We start from the raw sequence: 19,225 nt of genomic DNA, 5'->3' as shown, positions 1-19,225 counted from the left end.
AGAGAGGCCCAGGCTGGAATCCAGGTCTGATTCCAAAGCCCACGTGAATATGCCCCTTAAAAAGAGCTCACTGGGGTGCCTGGGTGGCTCAGTTGTTAAGCACCTGACTTCAGCTCAGGTCATGATCTCATGGTTCATGAGTTTGAGTCTCACACTGGATAAGCTTAAGCCCCACTTCTCGCTCTGCCCTGTGCTCACTCGCACCCTCGAAAATAAATATGCAAATAAGTATAAAAAAAGCCTCACTGAATGAATAGTATCCCAATAGCAGGCACTGGAGCAACTCGGACCCTTCCCATGTCTGTTTTGAGATCCTAACACTGTTCCCCCAGTCTAGGTTTTGAGGAAAACGTCTCTGCAGGTAGCTATTCTCCCCATATTCTAGGACACAGAATGATTCAGTTTTCTGGCTGTAAACCACCAGGTATTAGGGCTGGAGTACAGAGTCCTACTGCAGGTGGACATAAAACCTGAGCCCCCACCCTTCTAAGAGCAAAGACTCACAGGGTCAACTACAGAGACTGCATAAGCCAGCCTCGAGACCTCTGCCAAGTTATTTGCCTGCATCACTCTGCTTTATCTTCTCACGTTTTCAAAAAAGATTTTGAGAGCGAGTGAGAGACAGGCAGTGAACAGGGGAGGAGCCAGAGAGAAAAGACACAGGATCCGAAGCAGGCTCCAACCCATGAATTGTGAGATCACACCTGAGCAGAAATTGGACACAAGCCACCCAGGTGCCCCTATAGTCTGTCAATTAAAAGTCAAAGGGGACGCCTGGGTGGCTCAGTTTAGCATCTGACTCTGGCTCAGATCATGATCTTGCGGTTTGTGAGTTCAAGCCCCGCGTCAGGCTCTGTGCTGACAGCTCAGAGCCTCGATCCTGCTTCAGATTCTGTGTCTCCCCCCTCTCCCAAAAACAAACATAAAAAAAAAAAACCAAAACCAAAAACATCTTTAAGAGACACAAAATGCAGCAAGAAGTCTCTTTTTGACCAGTACCCTTCTAGATTTTCCACTTTTAAGAAGACCAGCTTTTATTTCAAAGTTCTCTTCAGATCAAAGGCTTTTACTCAGTGCTTACTGCCCTGGAGTAAATGGGGGGGGGGGGGGGGGGGACGGGGACGACTGCAGCATAGACCGAGATGGAAAGCACTGTATTAAAAGAATACCTCTTTCCCTTCTCAAACCAGAGGTTCATCGATTCCAGAAAGGACTTGTTTAGAGAAAAATCTCCTCTATGTCCCTTTCTTAAATTCTTTAATGTTTATTCATTTTTGAGAGAAAGAGACAGAGTGTGGGGGGGATGGGACACAGAATCCGAAGCAGGTTCCAGACTCCGAGCTGTTTAGCAGAGCCCGACTCAGGGCTAGAACTCACGAGCCCTGAGATCATGACCTGAGCCAAAGTTGGCCGCTTAACCAACTGAGCCCCCCAAGCACCCGTTTCCCTTTCTTAACTAGAGATAAAAACTGTGTCCAGTTACAGGACTATACACTTAACACCTCAATTCCCCAAAGTAATTGAAGAAATTTCAAGAACTCAGATTAAGGCAGAACTTTTCAGTTTGTAATTACTTTGGGTTACAGGACAGGAATACAAGACCTAGGGAAAGTCACTGACCCACAGTAATGAGGCAGTGTGTGTTTTGTGAGTGGGACTTGCAACCATGGAAGTAAAACATCCCAACACAAATCCAAACCAGCAGCTACAAAACAGGGCAGAGTTCAATGCTCCAATCATATAAAATAAAAATCTAGACTAATTTTAATATTAAAGCAAAGACAAAATATAATTTCAACATTGTTTTAATCAAGTAATGTAGCTGTTTAAAACAGGAAATTTTAAAACCGTTGAATAGATTAAAGCAAGGATTAACTTACTAAGATAGCTTCTATGGGTAAAATTTTTATTATGTGGATTTGAATTCCATTTTAAGTTTGGCACCAGACTGAATACTGGTCTCAGCCAAAATAGTGTTTAGAAGCCCGAATGGGTTTTCTTTCAGATTAAAAGAAGGAGGGTAGGGGAGAAGAAGAAAGCTCCATAACAAAACCCTATTAGCTTGACATTGGGTATGTTGAATGCAACTTGGCCTAAGTCACCACCAACTCCTACAGAATTTCAGATAATGAAAGCAAAATCGCCTATGGCAAAGAATTGTAACCTATGTAAGATACTAGTTTGCAAAAATCTCATCTCTTTGGTGTGACAGAGCACATTCCCTCCTGGTAGGTGCTTCTTCACTCAATATTGACTGAAAGGCAGAGAGAGACCAATTTGCAGATAGATTACTTGATTTTACTTCCTTAAAACATCAAGCTAACAAGATTTTATTATACCAAATGTTTATATAATTTCCAATGTGAAAAATTCTTAGATACATTTATTAAGGTCTCATTATAATCTGTGAAGATGGATCACAGAAAAAAGCGATGTAAGACAGTGCTCCCAACAAAATTAACCCTTTGGATTTTTGATTCCTAGTGTACTTTGTGGAAAGGAATAAATGGAACAAGTTTCTCCCCTGAAGAGAATTTCTGATATAGCCATAACCCACGTCAAATGAGTTTGACCAGCTAATTGAGCCAAGAATTCACCAGCAAGTTATTTCCAAATCTAAATCTCAGGATGGGCTGGGTCAGGCCCCAGTAACCTGCATTCAGTGACCATCATCAGACTTCTTGGGTGTCTGGCTATATTCAACATGAAATAAAAAACACCTTAAGTCTTACACCAAAATATAGGCTTTAACTGGAAGTATGCTCTTAGCTGTTTTTTAAATAAAACATTTTTGGGGGGGGAAAATCATGTTTGAGACACAGTAACACTTATTTTGGCAAGATAGCAACCAAAACCTAAAAAGCATTAAGCTACCAAGTATCCACATGTAAAAGGCATTGAACAAACCATATTATCAGGAGCAAATCCACAATGAACAAAAGATACAGTATGCCTAAAACATTTGAAATTATAATTAAACCCTAAGAGTAAGAGTTGAAAAATTATGCTCATTTTGCTAGAGATTAAGTGCACCTTTTCCTGCTTCCCCCAAATAAAGTCATAGCTTACTACAGAACCACACCTTAGTTTCAAAATTTTCTCAGTATAAAGCAACAGCTACATACACGTAAAATGCTTATTTGTTAATGTAATAATTCCCCTGGCTCATCCAACGTGCAATGCACATGACTCCAAAGACTACAATTTGGGGTAAGTATACACGAACTGGAAAAACACAATTCAAGTTTCAAAACCTGCTCTTAAAATTATTTATAGGACACTCAGGTCATTTTTACTTCTCAGTAAGATAAAGATGTCACGCTGCCATTTGATTATCAGTCCACCGTGGCATGAGAAGTATGTACATTACCAGATGCCAATTTGAGGGACTGAACACTCAGAAAGTACTTATTTCTCAATGGCTGCAGAGAATTATAAGTAAGCTTATGTTTACATTCTGCTGAAGACACCTTTACAGTCTCAGCATCTAACAATATCTAACAGGCTCCAAGAGTCCTATCAGGTTAATGATGGTGCAGTATTTTAAGGAGCCATTTCAGCTTAAGTCATTCAGAGCCAAAATCTTAAGAATGACCAAAATCAAATCTTTATTTTTAACTGTATAAATGTGATCCAAATGTGTCCACCACTAATTTTTCAAAAACAAACATGCTATAAATAAGCAAACTATATCTGCTCACTGATATGTGTATGGACTCCCTAGATGTCTTGTTGGGCTTAATTACAGACCACTCACAGCAATACATTTTTAGTAGAAAGTGTAGCATGATGTTAAGCCATTTTAGCTTTTGCACATACATGTTGCACTTCTGGCTGATGATGCAGAAAGATTTGCAGCATTACACTGTTAAGCTGGGCTGCACCCACCCCTTTAAATGGCATCAATATCAATGTCATCATCCTTGTTGTCAGACTTCACAGCTTCAACTTTAGGTACACTGGCAGTCTTCGAATACACCACCTGATAAAACAAATTTTTTGTTTACTCTAAATTTTTATCCCAGTAAACCTATTTATAAAAAGTAGTAATAGTAGTACAAATCGATGGTCAATAAGGAAAAAAAAAACTACTCAAACACAGCCTTTATTTTTTCTAAGTTTTTGCCATGTGAAAACCAAGTTCTCGCTCTATGGCCTAACATTTTAATTTCCATACACAACTAGCCCCTCTATACTCAACCTGCTGTTACCTTTGAGCATTCATAGATTATTGCCAATCAAATCGAGAAATTTCACTTACCAAAGATTTTCAGTTACCCAAGACTGCCATTCTAAACTTCCCAAACCCCCACCTCTAACACTATTTACCTCAATATTCTCATCTTCATCATCTTCTTCACCACCAGAAGATTCCTCCTCTGCTTCCTTCAACCATTTTATAAATGGTTCCGCTTTGACACGAATCTCTTTGGCAAGGTCTTTTGAAACATATTTCTTAGACGCCTAAAAAACGTTCAATACAATTTCCTTAGTTGAGGAATCTAAAAAATAATTTTTGAGTCACTCATAGAATTGCCCACATTCAACTCTTTGAAGGGACTGGGTCACATCCTAATCTGGACTCAACGCCAGGTGGGAATCACCTACGGGTTATCCCAGGGACAGTATTTCAAGGTAGAAGTATTAGAAGTTACTTCTTCCAAAAGAGCCCCCCAACAGCGGTCGACACTTCTCATCTTGAAGAGACTGTTTATGTATCTACACTCCCCACCTTTTCTGACCAGCTGATGATGACTTCTTCTTCCAACAGATCTGCATCATACATCTCCTTCAAGATATGGGGAATCTTGGAAATGAGCTGAGCTTGATGCATTGCTACCACACACTCCAAACCGTGAAGAAGGTACCGTTGAGCTTTTTTGTTGTTGTGACAAAACTGGAAATAAACACGTTGGCATTAACAATTTTTCAAAGAAGCACTAAAAGTACATTAATCGTCCCAGTATCATTCCTTAAAGCTCTGGCCTTCAACAGTGATTCAGTCAACCCTTAAAGATCTGTGTGTTATTTTATCTACAAGGGGCTATGTACAGCATTTTCCAGATACTCCCGTGCTTGTGAGGTAGGTCAATCATTTCCATTTTTAGTATGACAGAGAACAACGTCCCAGGGTCACCCAGCTCTCATCTTATTTGTGAACCTAAAATAATTTGCTTACTCGTAGGAAATGGCGCCTGTATTTCTTAATTTGTTCTCTAATCTTCTCATTAAAAAGAACTTCAGTCAAAACAAGAGGGCCCATGGCTTTTACATCCAATCTTTCTGCTTCAGCAACAATTTCTTTGTCTGATGAGTCAATAATACCTTCTTCTTTCTTTTTCTGCAAACAAAAAGGAAGCAGTTCAGTGCATTGGAGACATATCTTGCTCCAGAGATGCCAATTAGTAGTTCCAACTGTCAAGGACCTTTTTCCTAATTTATTATAGTTGCAGAACTTACTTACTCACATTTTAAAAATTTATCTACTTTGAGAAAGTGCAAGCAGGGGTAGGGGGAGAGAGAGACAGAATATCTCAAACAGGCTCTGCACTTGAACTCATGAAAAGATCATGACTTGAGCTGAAGTGGAACGCTGAACTGAGCCATCCAGGCACCCCAATTTCAGGACTTTTCAATGACTATGTGCATGCCAAAGATAGTACCTGGAACCACCTTCAAGAAGTTTTTGAGCAAAACATGGAAAAAATAAACCTGGCACCGGAGTATTCAAAAGACAGCTTGAGAAAAAATTACTCGCCAAGTAACCAGCTTAGTCACAGATACCTTAAAACCCAAGGCTGGAAAAAATTGATTTCTTGATCGGGTAATTGTTTAACTGCTCTTGAAGCAACTTGCTTTACCTTAACAAAATCAAACAGGATATTGACCCGCTCTTCAACAGTCCTTTCCAAATCATCACTGAGTGTCAGAACTTTCGCATGGTCACTGATTTCATCCATTCTGCGTCTTTGAGCTTCCTCAGTTGTATCCTCCCCCCAATCATCATCCTCCTCTTCTTCCTGTTAAGAACAAGTATGGTTGGTCAAATACCTTAAAAATACAAAAAAAAATGCCAGATTTCTAGTCATGTTAATGGCATCAGGTTCGTTTTCCACAAACACACATCGGCTTTTTTAACCACAGGATCAGGAACCTAACATACTGTTGCAATGTTATAACTATGACTAGTTTCATTCTCTTTGCCCATGTCACCCAAGCATCGTATTTTACACAACTTTAGCGCCTACCATACCATCAACTGTGCACTCACCACAGCATGTGGAGGAGGACTGATCTCATTTGGTGGTGGTGGTGGTGGGGTCTCACTGCTGGACATGGAACCATTTTCCTTGTCTTTGCCCTTCCTGTTTTTCTTTTCCTTTTCTTTCTTTCCTGTACCACTGTCACTATTCTCTACAGGAAAACCAAAAAAGAAGTGAAAAATTAATACTACAGTGTGTACAACACTTCATGGTGTCTCATGAACATTTAAAACCTTGCCCCCTTTTGCTTTGGAACGTTCCCCTCAGAAAACCATACACAAACACAATGCTACTTAATAACTCTAAAAGGACTCATAAACCAAGTTCATCTACCATTATTTCATATGTGAAAACACTCAGGGTAAGAAGAGAATGTCCCCCAAATACTAGAAAAGATTAAGATGTAGTGCCTCAGAAAGAACAGGTAATTAAGTGAAAGTTGGCACTCCTGACCCTCTCTCCCCCCATGAACCTGAACAAAGGCTTATCTCAACCGCACTTTAGTTAACGGTTAGAACGCTGTTTAAGTCTATATAACAGTCGGTCTCATGGAAGAGACCACTGGAATAGGTTAGACTTTCTTGCTATAGCAAGCTCAAATTGCATCAGACAACTTCGATCATCTGACACAGAGTGTTGCTTGCAATGTTCTAAAGCCACTCAAGCTTAAAAAGCGAAGACCCCAGTTCACAAAACAGTATTCCAGAAGTAGATCTTTTGCTGGGATCCCAACAGTTTGTTTTATAGTATCTACTTCTCCCGTTCCAAAAGAACAGATCTTAAAAACCGACAACAACAAACCGAACAAAGAGTTTAACTGGCAGTCTTTCAAACTCATAGATTCCATGTAACACGGCACAAAGATTAGAAATCCCTTATATTTTAATTTTGTAACAGCAAGAAAGCTTCAGTTTTGTTTCCAACATCAGTTGCTTTTAAGCTAAAATCTTAGAAGTTCATCATGAACACTTACCAGGTGGGTTTTTGAGAATGAACGTGCAGAGTTTATGATGTGTGTCAAGCATGCCTCGATAGCCACAGGCTTTACAAGAATTACCTATTGTTTGCTTCTTTGGATTGACATGCTGCCAGAAAGGAAACAAAGATTAAAAACAAGTATGTCATCTATGATAAAAAAGCAAAAACTCTTCAAGTAGCAAGGTGTTGAAGTATCTGATGGTATAACTCCAGCTTAACATAAAAACAGTATCTTTTACGAAAATAATCTACGTAGAGGAGTATAAAAGTATTTAAAAAAAACGTGTTGCTTCTGGTTTTTACTTCCAATGAAGTCGTTTTGCCTTCTCGGGAACAGAACTTGGTGGAATCACAGAACTGATCAGAAAAGCAGATAGGTGACTTTTTCTCTTATTGACAAGACCCTCAAGAACACTCACCAGATCTGTTTCAGGATTCTCACACTCAGGACAGAGAACAAATTTTTTAATGAATCCATCCAACATGTCTTGCAGCTTATTCGCCTCATGAGATCCATTGACAATGTAACGGTCATTCTTAACATCAAACTGGGTCTGTGCTCCCAGCTCACAACCAAAATATTTGGTGGGATCTATGGGGGGAGAAAAAGTTCTGTTAACTAAATCTTTGGCTACTCATTCCTCCTTATACAAATGTCACTCTTTACACTTTTATGTGGAGTTAAAATGTGTTGCTTGGGTAATTTTATCTCCTAACAGCAACTAGTAAATCAGTTGTTTTTCACCCCCAGGATTCCACTTAACGCCGAAACTAATTAACATACAACTGAAACAAGACACCCACAAAGTTCGTCATTTCCATATTGATGTTTTTTTCATACTCCTAAGAGGCATTACTTACACGTTGGAGGCCGATTAAGCGCCTTTGCAACGTCAACCATGTTGACTATAACTGTCTTGATACCATTTCCTTTGCCCTCAACCTAAAGAAAAAAAGAACTTTAATTCTGCATTATCTGCCCCAGAAGCTGCAATCTTTTAAAATCTACAAAAAGAGCTCAGGCCTCATTACGAAGATCGGGATTACCTTGGCAATCAGACGGGGCATCTTGTAGCGATAGAACTGGTCTGACACACTGCGGTTGACATTGACAGACATTTTGGCTTATTAGTGGCTTTATCAATAAGATGAAGAGATCTTTGATTGCAACTTTTTGGTATCTTCTGTCTGGAGAAGAAGGGATGACATAAACGACTGCAAGAGTTCTCGGTCTCTGACATGAAAAAATTTTCGCCACTGAGGCTGTAAGCTTCTTGTTTGTATGCTATGTTTCCCCAATACAGGTACCAATGGCTGCGCAACAGCTCTGAAAGAGAGAGAACACACAACCCCCCCCCCGACGTTTAACGGGATTCCCGCGCGAGGACACCTCCCTTCGCCTAATTCTGCTACATGAGCGCACCCAGCTCGCGTGGGAAGCGGCCAGCACCCCCATCAAACACAGAACACCTGTGGCGGCATAGCAGGTCTCCACCTGGGCTAGGGTGGGAGACGCCGCGCTGCTCCAGCGGCCGCGGGCTCGCACCACGCCGAACACACGGCCCGTCGCAGGTCCGCTTCCGTGCAGCGGCCATATTTCAACAACTGCCGGGAGGCCGAACCGAGGCCTGCGCTCTGCAAACCTAGCCCGTCTCGCGAAGAAACTTCTCAGGTTCCCTCCCCCAACCCCCACGCCGAGACGGAAAACTACGGACTCGTCCTCCGGCACCGGGCGCTCGCTCCACCCCCACCGGGAAGCGCGCGCTCGCGGCCGTGCGCGCGGACTGCGAGGCGGTGACCGAGCGCGACCTCGACCTCTCCTCTCCGGCTCCGCTCCGGGCCCCGCCGGCCGCGCCGCCGCCCTGCCATGTGCGCCGCCCGGCCTCGGCGCGGCGGGGGAAACGAAACCGGCCGAGGGGCGCCGGCCCGGGCCGCCCCCGCCCCCGAGCGAGCGATGACTCATGAATGCAGCAATTAGGCCTGACTCAGACCGCGCGGCGCGCTCCCGCGGGGCGGAGTGGGGGGGCGGGAGAGAGGAAGGGGGGAGGGAAGCGGGGGAGGAAGAGGGGCGGGGGCCGGGGCGGAGGGCAGGGCGCGGGGGCCGCGGGGGCCCGCCCGAACTGCGCCACACGCGCGCGGGTCACGCGGCGCGCCGCCATCTTGTGCGGCCGCCATCTCCCCGCCGGCCCGCCGGCGGACTCACCGTTTTCGTCAAATAAAGACATAAACCCAACGCTGCTCGCCCGGGACTGGGATGAAGTGAGGCGCGCGTGAACCCGAGTCCGAGGAGGGGCGGCGGAGGCGGCGGAGCAGCGCAGCGAGCAGCGGCCGGGCCAGGCGCCGCCGAGCAGCGGGGAGGGGCTGTCCCAGCGACGTCCGGGGTCCACACCCTTCAGCGCCCGGGGCCTGGCGACCTGGCGCGGAGAGACGGCGCCGTGAGCCGCGGGCGTCGGGGCGCCTTCCCCGCCAGCCAGCGGCCCGCGGGGGTCGAAGGGGTGGGGAGGACTGGGGAGGGGGCGCGGGGCCGCCGCCCGTCCACCGGACTCACCTCTGGAATGTTCTCGCTCTGACTGAACAACGCCGCCGCCGCGCTCAAGCTACCCTCGGCCCCTGCGCCCGCCCCCCGCGCCAGGCCGCACGGCTCATTGGCCCGAGGTGCGCCCGAGCTCGCTCGTCATTGGTCCACGTGCCGCGTCAATCGCGTCTTTCTCCGCCCCTCCTGCTTCCTGAGGCTCCGCTCGCCGCCTCAGCCCGCCCCCATCTCCCGGGTCCGGCGTTCCTTCCTCTGTCCTCCCCTCCCCCCGCCTTTCCCAGATGTCTTCGCGGTCTCGCGAGAGCAGGCTGGCCGCGGCTGGGGGTTGGCCGCGGGGCCGCGCTTTGTCGGTTTGAGCGACGGGGAGGGGGAAGATGGCGGTTGACTCCCTACCCCCGCCGCCCTGGCTTCGCGGCGTTCCCACCGAGTTCCCCTCGCGGCGGGCGCGCGGCCTCCCCAGTGGATTCCTAGCTGCCCTTTCGGTCCCCTGGGGACGCCCGTCGTCGGTCCTCGAGGCGGAAGTTCCTCCTCCCTGCTCCTTTAGGCCTGGGCAGACGGTGATGATTGGGGGGCCTGGCTCTTTCATCCCAAGTGCTGTCTTTTAAGGTCCGATGCCGGGGTCCATGTACCCGTGGCGACGGTGACTCGCCAAGACACCATTACAGGGTCGTGCGGCCCGTAGCCCGCCTTTCTCGCTCACTCCACGGCTCCCCTCCCCGGCACCAAGCCTGCTGGGGCTAGGCACACCCGCACATCCGTTTTCTAAAGAGGGAAACACCAAATTAGTTCGTGACTCCGAGACCCTCCGGAAAGTGCGTCTCGGAGAGGTCTCCGTGTTCTCGTGCTCCACTATAACTTTGCTCCAAATGAGTATCACATTGGGTTACCACTCTCGGAATCCACTCCACAGTTTATAAATTGTGACTTCCTTGCTAGGCAAAGCATAGCCCAAAGCAGGTGTTCCTAATGAGGTTCCAGAGCGGTCCCTCTGGAATGGCTATTTAGAGCCTCTCATGTTTTCCTCCTTTTGAAGTGATTACAGAAACTCTCCCATTCTTTCAAAAACTTAAATTGTGCTTAAAAGTTTCAGTTGCTACTGTAAAAGCGATCGAGTCCATCCTGAAATTTGCAAACATAGTTGTTGTTAGCCAAGAGCCAAATAATGGAGCCACGGTCTCTAATCTGCTTTCTGTGGTCTTCCCCATCTGAATAAAGTAGCAATGTTGTTGAGGACATGGTGAGGTGGATAAGGGTCTGCCCTTTGTTACAGATCTGTCAAATATGCAAGAAGGTTGGCACTGAAAGGTATGTTGATTTTTATTAAAGTAAATCATGATTTACAAGCTTCATAAACCATTACAAAATTTTTTTTAACATGTCTTTAATTTTGAGAGAGGGAGAGAGAGGATCCGAAGCGGGCTCTGCACTGACAGTAGAGAGCCCAGTGTGGGGCTCGAACTCACCAACCGTGAGATCCTGACCTGAGCCGAAGGCAGACGCTTAACTGACTGAGGCTTTAAAATTGACAATGTGGGTGAGGAGGTTAATAAATCAAAGGGAAGATCCAGAGTTGAGAGAAGTGATGTGTCCTTGGTGCCAGAGCTTCTGTTATAACCACCCAGTGTATATACATGGGGGTATGATTGTTAAAAAGAAATGCATAATGCTTTATGGGTACCAGGTTTCCCATCAGGTAAATGGAAAAGGTAGATCCCAAACAAGCTGCTTCTGGTTCAACATGAAATATGCCTTAGCAGCATTGGAACATTGGGGTTTTTGCATAGCTGCACGCGAGTGACATTATTTTAGAAACTGTTGGAAAAGATGGGCGTGAAACTAGTCTGAGTTAAGAGGCCTGCCTTCTCAGAAGTATTTTTTTTAAGTTTTTATTTTTTTATATTTAGTTTTGAAAGAGAGCGTGTGACATGAGCGGGGGGAGGGGACAGAGGATCAAGCGGGCTCCCTGCTGAGAGCAGGGAGCCCGGATGTGAGGCTCCAACTCGGTGAGATTATGACCTTAGTTGAAGTCGGGTAGGTAACCGAGTCACCCAGGTAACCCTCAGAAGTATTTTTTAATAAAGCTAAATATGAAGTGATTTTCTTTTTTGCCATGTTTGATGGTTTCATATTTAATTTCATTTAAAAAAGCTTGTACTAATTTTAACTTTAATTTTTAGCAGGTGTACCACTCATTTGTATCTAATCAGGTACAGCTCTATTTTTATTTTTTTGAGAGAGAACAAGTGGGGAAGGGGCACAGAGAGAGGGAGAAAGAGGATCCAAAGCAGATTCTGTGCTGACAGCAGAGAGCCCAATAGCGGGGCTCGAACTCATGAACTGTGAGGTCATAACCTGAGCTGAAGTCGGACACTTAACCAACTGAGCCACCCAGGTGCCCCCTGTATTTTTATTTTCTCAGTAGGCTCCACACCCAATGTGGGGCTTGAACTTATGACCCAAAGATCAAGAGTCACGTGCTCTACTGACCAAGCCAACTGGGCACCCCAGAATTTTAGTTTATTTTTTAAATTTACTTTTTTAAAAGTAGGCTACATGCCCAACATGGGGCTTGAACTGGGGATAACTTTTTAAAATTATTCTTGGGGTGCCTGAGTGGCTTGGTTGAGTGTCCAACTCTTGATTTAGGCTCAGGTCATGATCCCAGGGTTGCATGATCGAACTCCAAGCTCAGCGTGGAGCCTGCTTGAGATTCTCTCTCTCACCGTCTTTCTCTCTCTCTCTCTCTCTCTCTCTCTCTCTCTCTCTCGCCCTCTGCCCCTCCCCCACTCACTAGCTCTCTTTTAAAAAAAAAAAAAAACAATTATAAAATTATTCTTAACCATACCTTTGAATGCTTCTTAGAGCCTAAGAATTTGCTAAGTGCTTTGGATACACTATCTTATTTACTTCTTAGTCCCTATGAAGAATTTTTGTCCTTTTTTAAAGAGTTTTTGGTTTTGTACTCGATACAAGATACCTTTCCTAAAATTTTTTTTAAGTTTATTTATTTTGAGAGGGAGCGAGAGTGCACATGCACACAGGGGAAGGACGGGGTGGGGGGGAGGGAGGAGAGAATCTGAAACAGGTTCCTCCCATTCAGTGCAGAGCAAACTGAGGCTTAGAGGAAAAAATTTGCCCAAGATCATATACTAGTAAGTGGCAGAGCTGGAAATTAAACTGAGATCTGTCTGACCCCAGAGTCTGTTCCCTTAACCATTACATGACACAGCCTTCCCAGGTAAATACAAACGTACACAAAACTAGGCAATTTACATGTGAAGTCCCATTTAATCCTTTGACAATCATGTGAAGTAGTGTTGTTATTCCCGTTTTACAGATGAGGAAACAGAGTCAGGAAGGTTAATTTTCTCCAAGTCACCTGCCTAATAAATGGTGGACAGCGTTTGAACTCTAGCTTGACGCCAAGCTCATTGCACAATTCTGCTTCCTACTTCTGGCTCTCCGCCTCATCTGGCTGTATTTACCCCAACCAGGTGCTCGCAGTTTGCTAAGTAATGGGCAGCCGGTGCCTATGAAATCTTTGTCAAATGAGTGCCTGAATGATGCCTTTCAGCACTTGCCTTGAAGGGCAGACATGAATAGCTGCTGAGAAGGTAAATTGGTAAGTTGGCCTTCTGGTTGTTCAGATATGGGTGTCTGTTTTGTTTAGCATGAATTTGCCCCTCGAGCAAGATCAAGTCTGCACGGACCAAGAACCTTGGTGTTTCTGAGCTGTGGGCCACTGAGGGGCCCAGGACATTGCCCTCTGTGATGAGCCATCTGGTTGGACAGCGGGCCTCTATGACATCCTGCTCTCACCTATCTCTAGCCTCCATCGCACCGTTGGAGCAGAGCTTAGTTAGGCAAGTTCCTGTCTCCCCTGCTGGAGTAGGAGCTATAGGGGATTATGCATTGTTTTTCTTCTGGCAATAGCCTGTCACAGGGGTGTGCATAGAGCAGACATTCAAAGCTGCTAGGAAGGAACTGAAGGTTATCTGATGAGTACAGAGGTGGTAAAGGCGTTGGTTATGTTGAAAGCTAGTGTCCCAAACCAGGGTAATCTAAGGCGCCCAGGTTAATAAACATTTCTGAGTTGCTGGGGTACAGGCCCTGCCCACATCACAGGCCCTGCCCAGGGGCCTTATGTAAACAAATAGCAGCTCTCTGACTCCCACTGAAGCTTGTCCCTACTCCTGAAATCTCTGACCCTCTGGGCAGGATGTCTCCCTGCCTTTGTGACAGGCCCCTCCCACCCAATACTTCCACCGCACCTCTGGCTTTCAGATGGCACTTTGTTGCATCTGCCTGTTTACTGGTCTGCCTCCCTCATTAGGCTGAACAGCTTGTGGTCAGGGGACCTGTCCTTGAGGAGCGCACGGAGTCAGCTACAAAGGGGACAGAGGCAGGAGGCAGAGGTGTCTACGAGGAAGAGATGAAGTGAGGTGTCACTGGAGACGGACATGATGTTGTCTTGCTCCCGAGCATCTGACTCCAAGCGGAGCCTATCTTCTGTCGTTCCTGGAAAAAGAGAAAAAAGTACACGATTGTATTGATTCAGTAGATGGCGGAGAAATGTGGATGACTTGGAGAACAGGCTCTGCTCTTGGGTTGCTTGAGTCTTGGTCGCCGGGGAGCCACACACAGTACAGGGCGGCAGCTATGCTGGTCTCGTCTGGCTTGCCTCAGGTCCTGTCTTCGGGGAAACAAAGTGTTTGGCTACCTAGCTGCACCCTCACCTGCTCAAGTCTGGTGGCTGCAGGAAAGGCCTTTGCTCAGACTTTGGGCCCTGCTGTGGGAGGGCACCACAATAAAAGGCCTGGGGGAGGCCGAGGGGCGTCCTGCGGCCAGTTGTCCCGCCGGAGACCCTGCGATTCCCGCTGACTCCTGACAGCCGTTTGCAAGCCTTTGTGAGGGGGCATCTTTGCATGTTCCCACCTCTGCCACACACTGTCCTCTTTAGTTGTGAATCTGGCACATCTTTTTTTTTTTTTAATTTTTAAAAATGTTTATTTATTTTTGAGACAGAGAGAGACAGAGCATGAGCATGGGAGGGGCAGAGAGGGAGGGAGACAGAATCCGAAGAAGGCTCCAGGCTCTGAACTGTTAGCACAGAGCCCGATGTGGGGCTCGAACTCACAAACCGCGAGATCATGACCTGAGCCGAAGTCGGACGCTAAACCCACTGAGCCACCCAGGCGCCCCCTAACTCACTTTTAAAAACAGCTGTGTTAATACTCTACACTGGGGATGTGCCTTCCTACCCCTGGCCAGTCCCCAAGTGATGGGCATCGAGTTCATTTGTGTGTTTTCCCCACTGCACATCTCTACCTGCAGGGATGAGACCGTCCTTTCTAAAGGCTGGATTCCTAGAAGTGGGATTGCTGGGTCACGGAGTACAAACGTTTTTAATCTGGCACATCTTATCCACCCAGGTGAAGCATCCACATGCCAGCCAGTTAGCTTGCTGCTGACCTGTGGGTTGTGGCCTCGAAGTGGAGCGCTAGACCCACACCACCAGGAAGCACAGCTTGCTATGCGCTTAGCAGAATCAGCTGGCACGTTGGGTGGAGTTGCCTTCTAGACCTCCTTTTTTTAAAGTAGGCTTTACACCTAGCATGGAGCCCAATGTGGGCCTTGAACTCACAACCCTGACATCAGGACCTGAGCCGAGATCGAGTTGGACACTTAACCGACTGAACCAGGCAGGCGCCCCTAGACCTAATTTTTGAGTACAAATGATCTATCCTACGTTCCAGACTCTGTATATTTTTATTAAAAATTTTTTTTTAATGTTTACTCATTTTTTGAGAGACAGAGTGTGAGTGGGGGAGGGGCAGAGAGAGAGGGAAACACAGAATCCAAAGCAGGCTCCAGGCTCTGGATGGACAGCACAGAGCCCGATGTGGGGCTCGAACTCACAAACCGCGAGATCATGACCTGAGCCAAAGTCGGACACTTAACCCATTGAGCCACCCAGGTACCCCCTGGACTCTGTATTTCTTAAAGGATGCCTCTCTTGCTTATCTATGCAGGACTTGGTTTCCCGAAGCCCGTGATTCTCAAATAGAGGTAAGCATCAGAATCTCTGGAGGGCTTATTGAAACACAGATTGCTGGGCCCTCCCCAGAGTGTGAGAGAGTAGGTCTGGGTGGGGCCCAGAATTTAGATTTGGAACCAGATCCCCTGGTTCCGCAGGTGCTGCTGGTCCCCAGACCACACACAGCCCTAAGGCCAGGGGACCACATGACTTTGGAGCTCAGGTACCTCTTTTCCTTCACCATGGACTCAGCAGCTTTCTTTTGAGTAATCCCCCGAGCCCTCATTCAGTTTGTCTGGGAATCAAAGTCAAGAAGAACAAAATCGGCGTCCCAGTGACTGTGTTGCAGTTGTGGTGCCCAGGCCGCTTGGAGAAGTTTCGGGGCCGGCTGTCGGAGACTTTGTGTTGTATGCACCACGGCCAGGGGCCTCACAGTGGTTGTCCCAGTGACACTGTGCCGCTGTCACAATGCGGCCACCCGTGTTCTCTCACTGGCGTGCCAACACCTCATGCTGTCCCCTCCTCTTACGGTTGGGGAAACCAAGGCTTAGAGGGAGGATTTGTCTCAAGGCTGGGGCTGGGGTGCTGATGTCCAGCTGTAGGGTTTTTCCCACTGTCTAGGACCTCATTATCCTGCTTGGCATATCCCAGTTCTAGAGTTTGCTCCCCTTCCTTTGGCTGGATTTTAATTGCTCCAATGCTCCTTTTTAGACACATGAGAGGAGGTGGGACCCAAGGGCTGAGGGTGTATCTCCTCAGGACGCTGACCTGCTTCGAGCAACCACTGTGTATCGCGCCTGCGGCCGAGCAGGACATTAGAGACACAGGGGGCCCCTGCAGGTGCTGTACCCACTTGTACGCGTATGGTGGTTTGTGGGCGCTGGGGAGATGTCACCTGAAAGTCTAGATTTCTGATTCTGCAGGAAATAGGAAGCCCTGGCAATGCTGGGATATACCCGTACGTGGCCACGCCTCTGTCATTCAGAGCTGAAGGTGGGGCATGAGTGCTCGCAGACGGCAGCCACCGTGTGTCTGTGCAGGCGTGCACGTGGCCCATACCTGTCCCGTTCACTCCCGTTGCCTGCCTCGCCTCCGCGCTGGCGTTCACGCCTCTGCTCGTTTCTTTCTTCCTCCAGCGAACGTGCATCAAATGCCATCTGTGTGCCAGCTCGAGGGAAGTTAGACGTTTGAGACCTTGCCCTAGTGTTCTAGGGCCGCTGGAACCAAGCAGCACAGAGCCGGTGTGAGACAACAGGTTTCTTCTCCCCTGGTTCTGGAGGCCAGAAGTCTGAAATCAAGGTTCCGGCAGGGCTGTGCCCTCTCTCTGTGCCTGGCGATGGCCAGCCGTCCTGGATGCTCTTCCACTTGCTGTTGGTTGGACGCAAGCACCGTCTCTGGAAGGTGACCCTCTTCCCTCTGCGTTGTCGCAGGGCGGTCTCTCTGCGTGTGCCTGTCTCTGTGTGTCTTCTCAGAAGGATGCCAGACATGTTGGACGTAGGGCCCGCCCTACACCCTGGCCCAGTATGACCTCCTCTTAACTTGATTTCATTCGCAGAGACCCTGTTTCCAGATAAGGACTCATTCACCTCATTCAGGATCCGGACTTCCATGTATCCTTTGGGGAGATAGAGTTGAACTTGCGGCTGACATTTAAAGAAGGACCCCAAACAACTCCAAGTGTAAAACCTGGCCCTGGCTCGTCACTCGTGTTTGGGAGACAAGACTCCCGAAGTGTCAGCAAGGACCCGGTGGCCGTCTGCCTTCCTGGAGCACGAACAGTGAGAGAGTCCCGTGGCCTCAGTGCTTCATGCACACCGACCACTTAATCCCTAACACAGCCCTCCCAGGGAGATTCTGTTGGCCAGTGGACTTTGCAGATGAGGTAACTGAGGTGCAGAGAGGTCATACAGCTTTGCCAAAGTCCCTGGGGAGCAGAGCTGGGTGTGTGTGTGTGTGTGTGTGTGTGTGTGTGTGTGTGTGTGTGAACGACAGCGAGTGCCAGCAGGTTGTTTCCCCGTTCTCTTCAGACCCTTGGCCCTTGTGATAGGGACAGGTGAGGCTAACCTTTGTCTCAGCTGCCATCACAAAACCCAGTGCTTACCTCCTTTATCATCCCCCTGGGGCGTGTGCTGCTCTGTGACTTCCCAGGGCGATTGCAGGGGGCTTTGGGCATGATGTAGAAAAGGTGTGATTACTTTCTTGATCCCTAAACTCCCACTTGCACAAGATTTAGTCCCATATTTAGGGTCAGTTTCCTACATCTACTGGCAGATGGAAGAGCCGTCCAGAACCCATAACAATATGCTCTAAATAACGTTTATTTTGTGGTACTGATCCATCTGAGTAAATATAGTTAGTACCAGATGGGACTTTTGCAATCTAGAGTTCTGAAGGCAAGAAAGGATTCGTTTTGAGTTTCCTTAAATTAGGTGAGCAATTTTTTTCTTGGGCTATCAACCCCCACGTTCAACATTCCCAGCGTGACATTTTGTACTGTTATACTTGGTAAGTAAAGCTTAGCTATTCTGAGGTTTATGTGCCAGGAGCCTGTGCTCAGAGTTCCCTTTTTAGTTGCGCTCATAAAGGCTGCTCACATGTTTGGGTATTTCATGCAGAAAGAAGTCTTTCGGGCTAGGTCATTCTCGGTTAGATATTTACAAAGTTCACGGCTATTTTTAACACACACCTCTGCTGCCTTAAAACCACAGTCAGCGTTTAAAGCCATGACTGGCTTCTCTCACTTGGCATAATGTCTGCAAGGTTCACCCATTGTGCTAAGTGAAAGAAGCCAGTCACAAAAGGACAAATGCTGTATAAGTCCACTTAGATGAGGTTCCTAGGGTAGGCAGATTCATGGAAGCAGAAAGTAACAGGGTGGATGCCAGGGGCTGGGGGAGGGGGTAATAGGGAGTTAGCGTTTCACAGGGAAAGAGTTTCAGGTCGGGAAGGTGGAAACATTCTGGAGATGGATGGTGGTTTTCTAACAATGTGACTATACTCAGTGCCACTGAACCGTATACATAAAAATGGCTAAAACGGTAAATTTTATGTTGTGTATATTTTACAAAACAAAAAAAAATCCTATAATAACCTAAGCAACTCTATGTAAATGGATACAAGTGATACAATTGATAGAAACCTCACATGCCTGCGATTAAATATGGTCCGTATCATAAATACTGACAATCATGCATATTTATATGAAGTTTCTTTTCTGTTTTGTGCTTTTCTTTATTTTTCAATTTAAAAAGTTCCCCAGAAGATATAAATTTTAGCTAACTCTGTGACACTGAGCCCGTCTTAGCATTTTGAACTGCTATTCTCCTGTAAAACAGGTGGGGGGGGGGGCGGTTAAAGACAAGAAATTTACTCTGCGGAACAGTAGAAACCAAAGTAGATGGAAGTCATCTCAGT

General features: G+C 46.8%; 2 protein-coding genes and 1 non-coding gene across 5 annotated transcripts; 1 reads left to right on the top strand and 2 right to left on the bottom strand.

Annotated features, from left to right (window-relative positions):
* Positions 1-2,314: 2,314 nt before the first annotated feature.
* On the bottom strand, positions 2,315-9,854 carry EIF5 (eukaryotic translation initiation factor 5). 3 transcript variants are annotated; one of them, XM_053224983.1, is made up of 11 exons: positions 9,790-9,854; positions 8,289-8,568; positions 8,103-8,184; positions 7,661-7,833; positions 7,237-7,348; positions 6,272-6,414; positions 5,862-6,020; positions 5,180-5,341; positions 4,733-4,897; positions 4,330-4,464; positions 2,315-3,982 (listed from the first exon to the last, which is right to left on the bottom strand). In XM_053224983.1, the coding sequence occupies exons 2-11, from the start codon at positions 8,358-8,360 to the stop codon at positions 3,893-3,895; spliced, it is 1,293 nt and encodes a 430-aa protein (XP_053080958.1). In that variant the 5' UTR covers positions 8,361-8,568; positions 9,790-9,854; the 3' UTR covers positions 2,315-3,892. The 3 variants fall into 3 exon arrangements, with proteins under 3 accessions (XP_053080958.1, XP_053080957.1, XP_053080959.1); XM_053224982.1 differs by lacking the exon at positions 9,790-9,854 and adding an exon at positions 9,445-9,585; XM_053224984.1 differs by lacking the exon at positions 9,790-9,854 and adding an exon at positions 8,957-8,978.
* Positions 6,782-6,905, bottom strand: LOC113601683 (small nucleolar RNA SNORA28). The gene has a single exon (XR_003422968.1). It is a non-coding gene; the product is annotated as a small nucleolar RNA SNORA28 (small nucleolar RNA).
* LOC128316181 (translation initiation factor IF-2-like) lies at positions 9,109-17,999 on the top strand. The gene is made up of 5 exons (XM_053225113.1): positions 9,109-9,211; positions 9,506-9,896; positions 15,807-15,843; positions 15,970-16,034; positions 16,523-17,999. Exons 1-5 carry the CDS (start codon positions 9,109-9,111, stop codon positions 16,716-16,718), a joined length of 792 nt encoding a protein of 263 aa, XP_053081088.1. The 3' UTR covers positions 16,719-17,999.
* Positions 18,000-19,225: the final 1,226 nt, after the last annotated feature.

Source organism: Acinonyx jubatus, chromosome B3 (assembly GCF_027475565.1).
Source record: "Acinonyx jubatus isolate Ajub_Pintada_27869175 chromosome B3, VMU_Ajub_asm_v1.0, whole genome shotgun sequence".
Lineage (NCBI taxonomy): Eukaryota > Metazoa > Chordata > Mammalia > Carnivora > Felidae > Acinonyx > Acinonyx jubatus.
Note: the sequence above shows the minus strand (reverse complement) of the source record. Positions and strands in the feature narration are given on the sequence as shown.

Excerpts from the sequence above, each read along its gene's own strand:
- EIF5 (XM_053224983.1), bottom strand. The coding sequence starts at position 8,360 with ATGTCTGTCAATGTCAACCGCAGTGTGTCAGACCAGTTCTATCGCTAC. Across the intron at positions 6,415-7,236 it reads CATTCTCAAAAACCCACCTG|AGAATAGTGACAGTGGTACA; the intron begins GTAAGTGTTCAT and ends GTTTTCCTGTAG. Across the intron at positions 6,021-6,271 it reads GTCCTCCTCCACATGCTGTG|GAAGAAGAGGAGGATGATGA; the intron begins GTGAGTGCACAG and ends TGTTCTTAACAG.
- LOC128316181 (XM_053225113.1), top strand. The coding sequence starts at position 9,109 with ATGTGCGCCGCCCGGCCTCGGCGCGGCGGGGGAAACGAAACCGGCCGA. Across the intron at positions 9,212-9,505 it reads AGCGATGACTCATGAATGCA|GCGCGCGTGAACCCGAGTCC; the intron begins GCAATTAGGCCT and ends GGATGAAGTGAG. Across the intron at positions 15,844-15,969 it reads CCCGTGATTCTCAAATAGAG|GTGCTGCTGGTCCCCAGACC; the intron begins GTAAGCATCAGA and ends CTGGTTCCGCAG.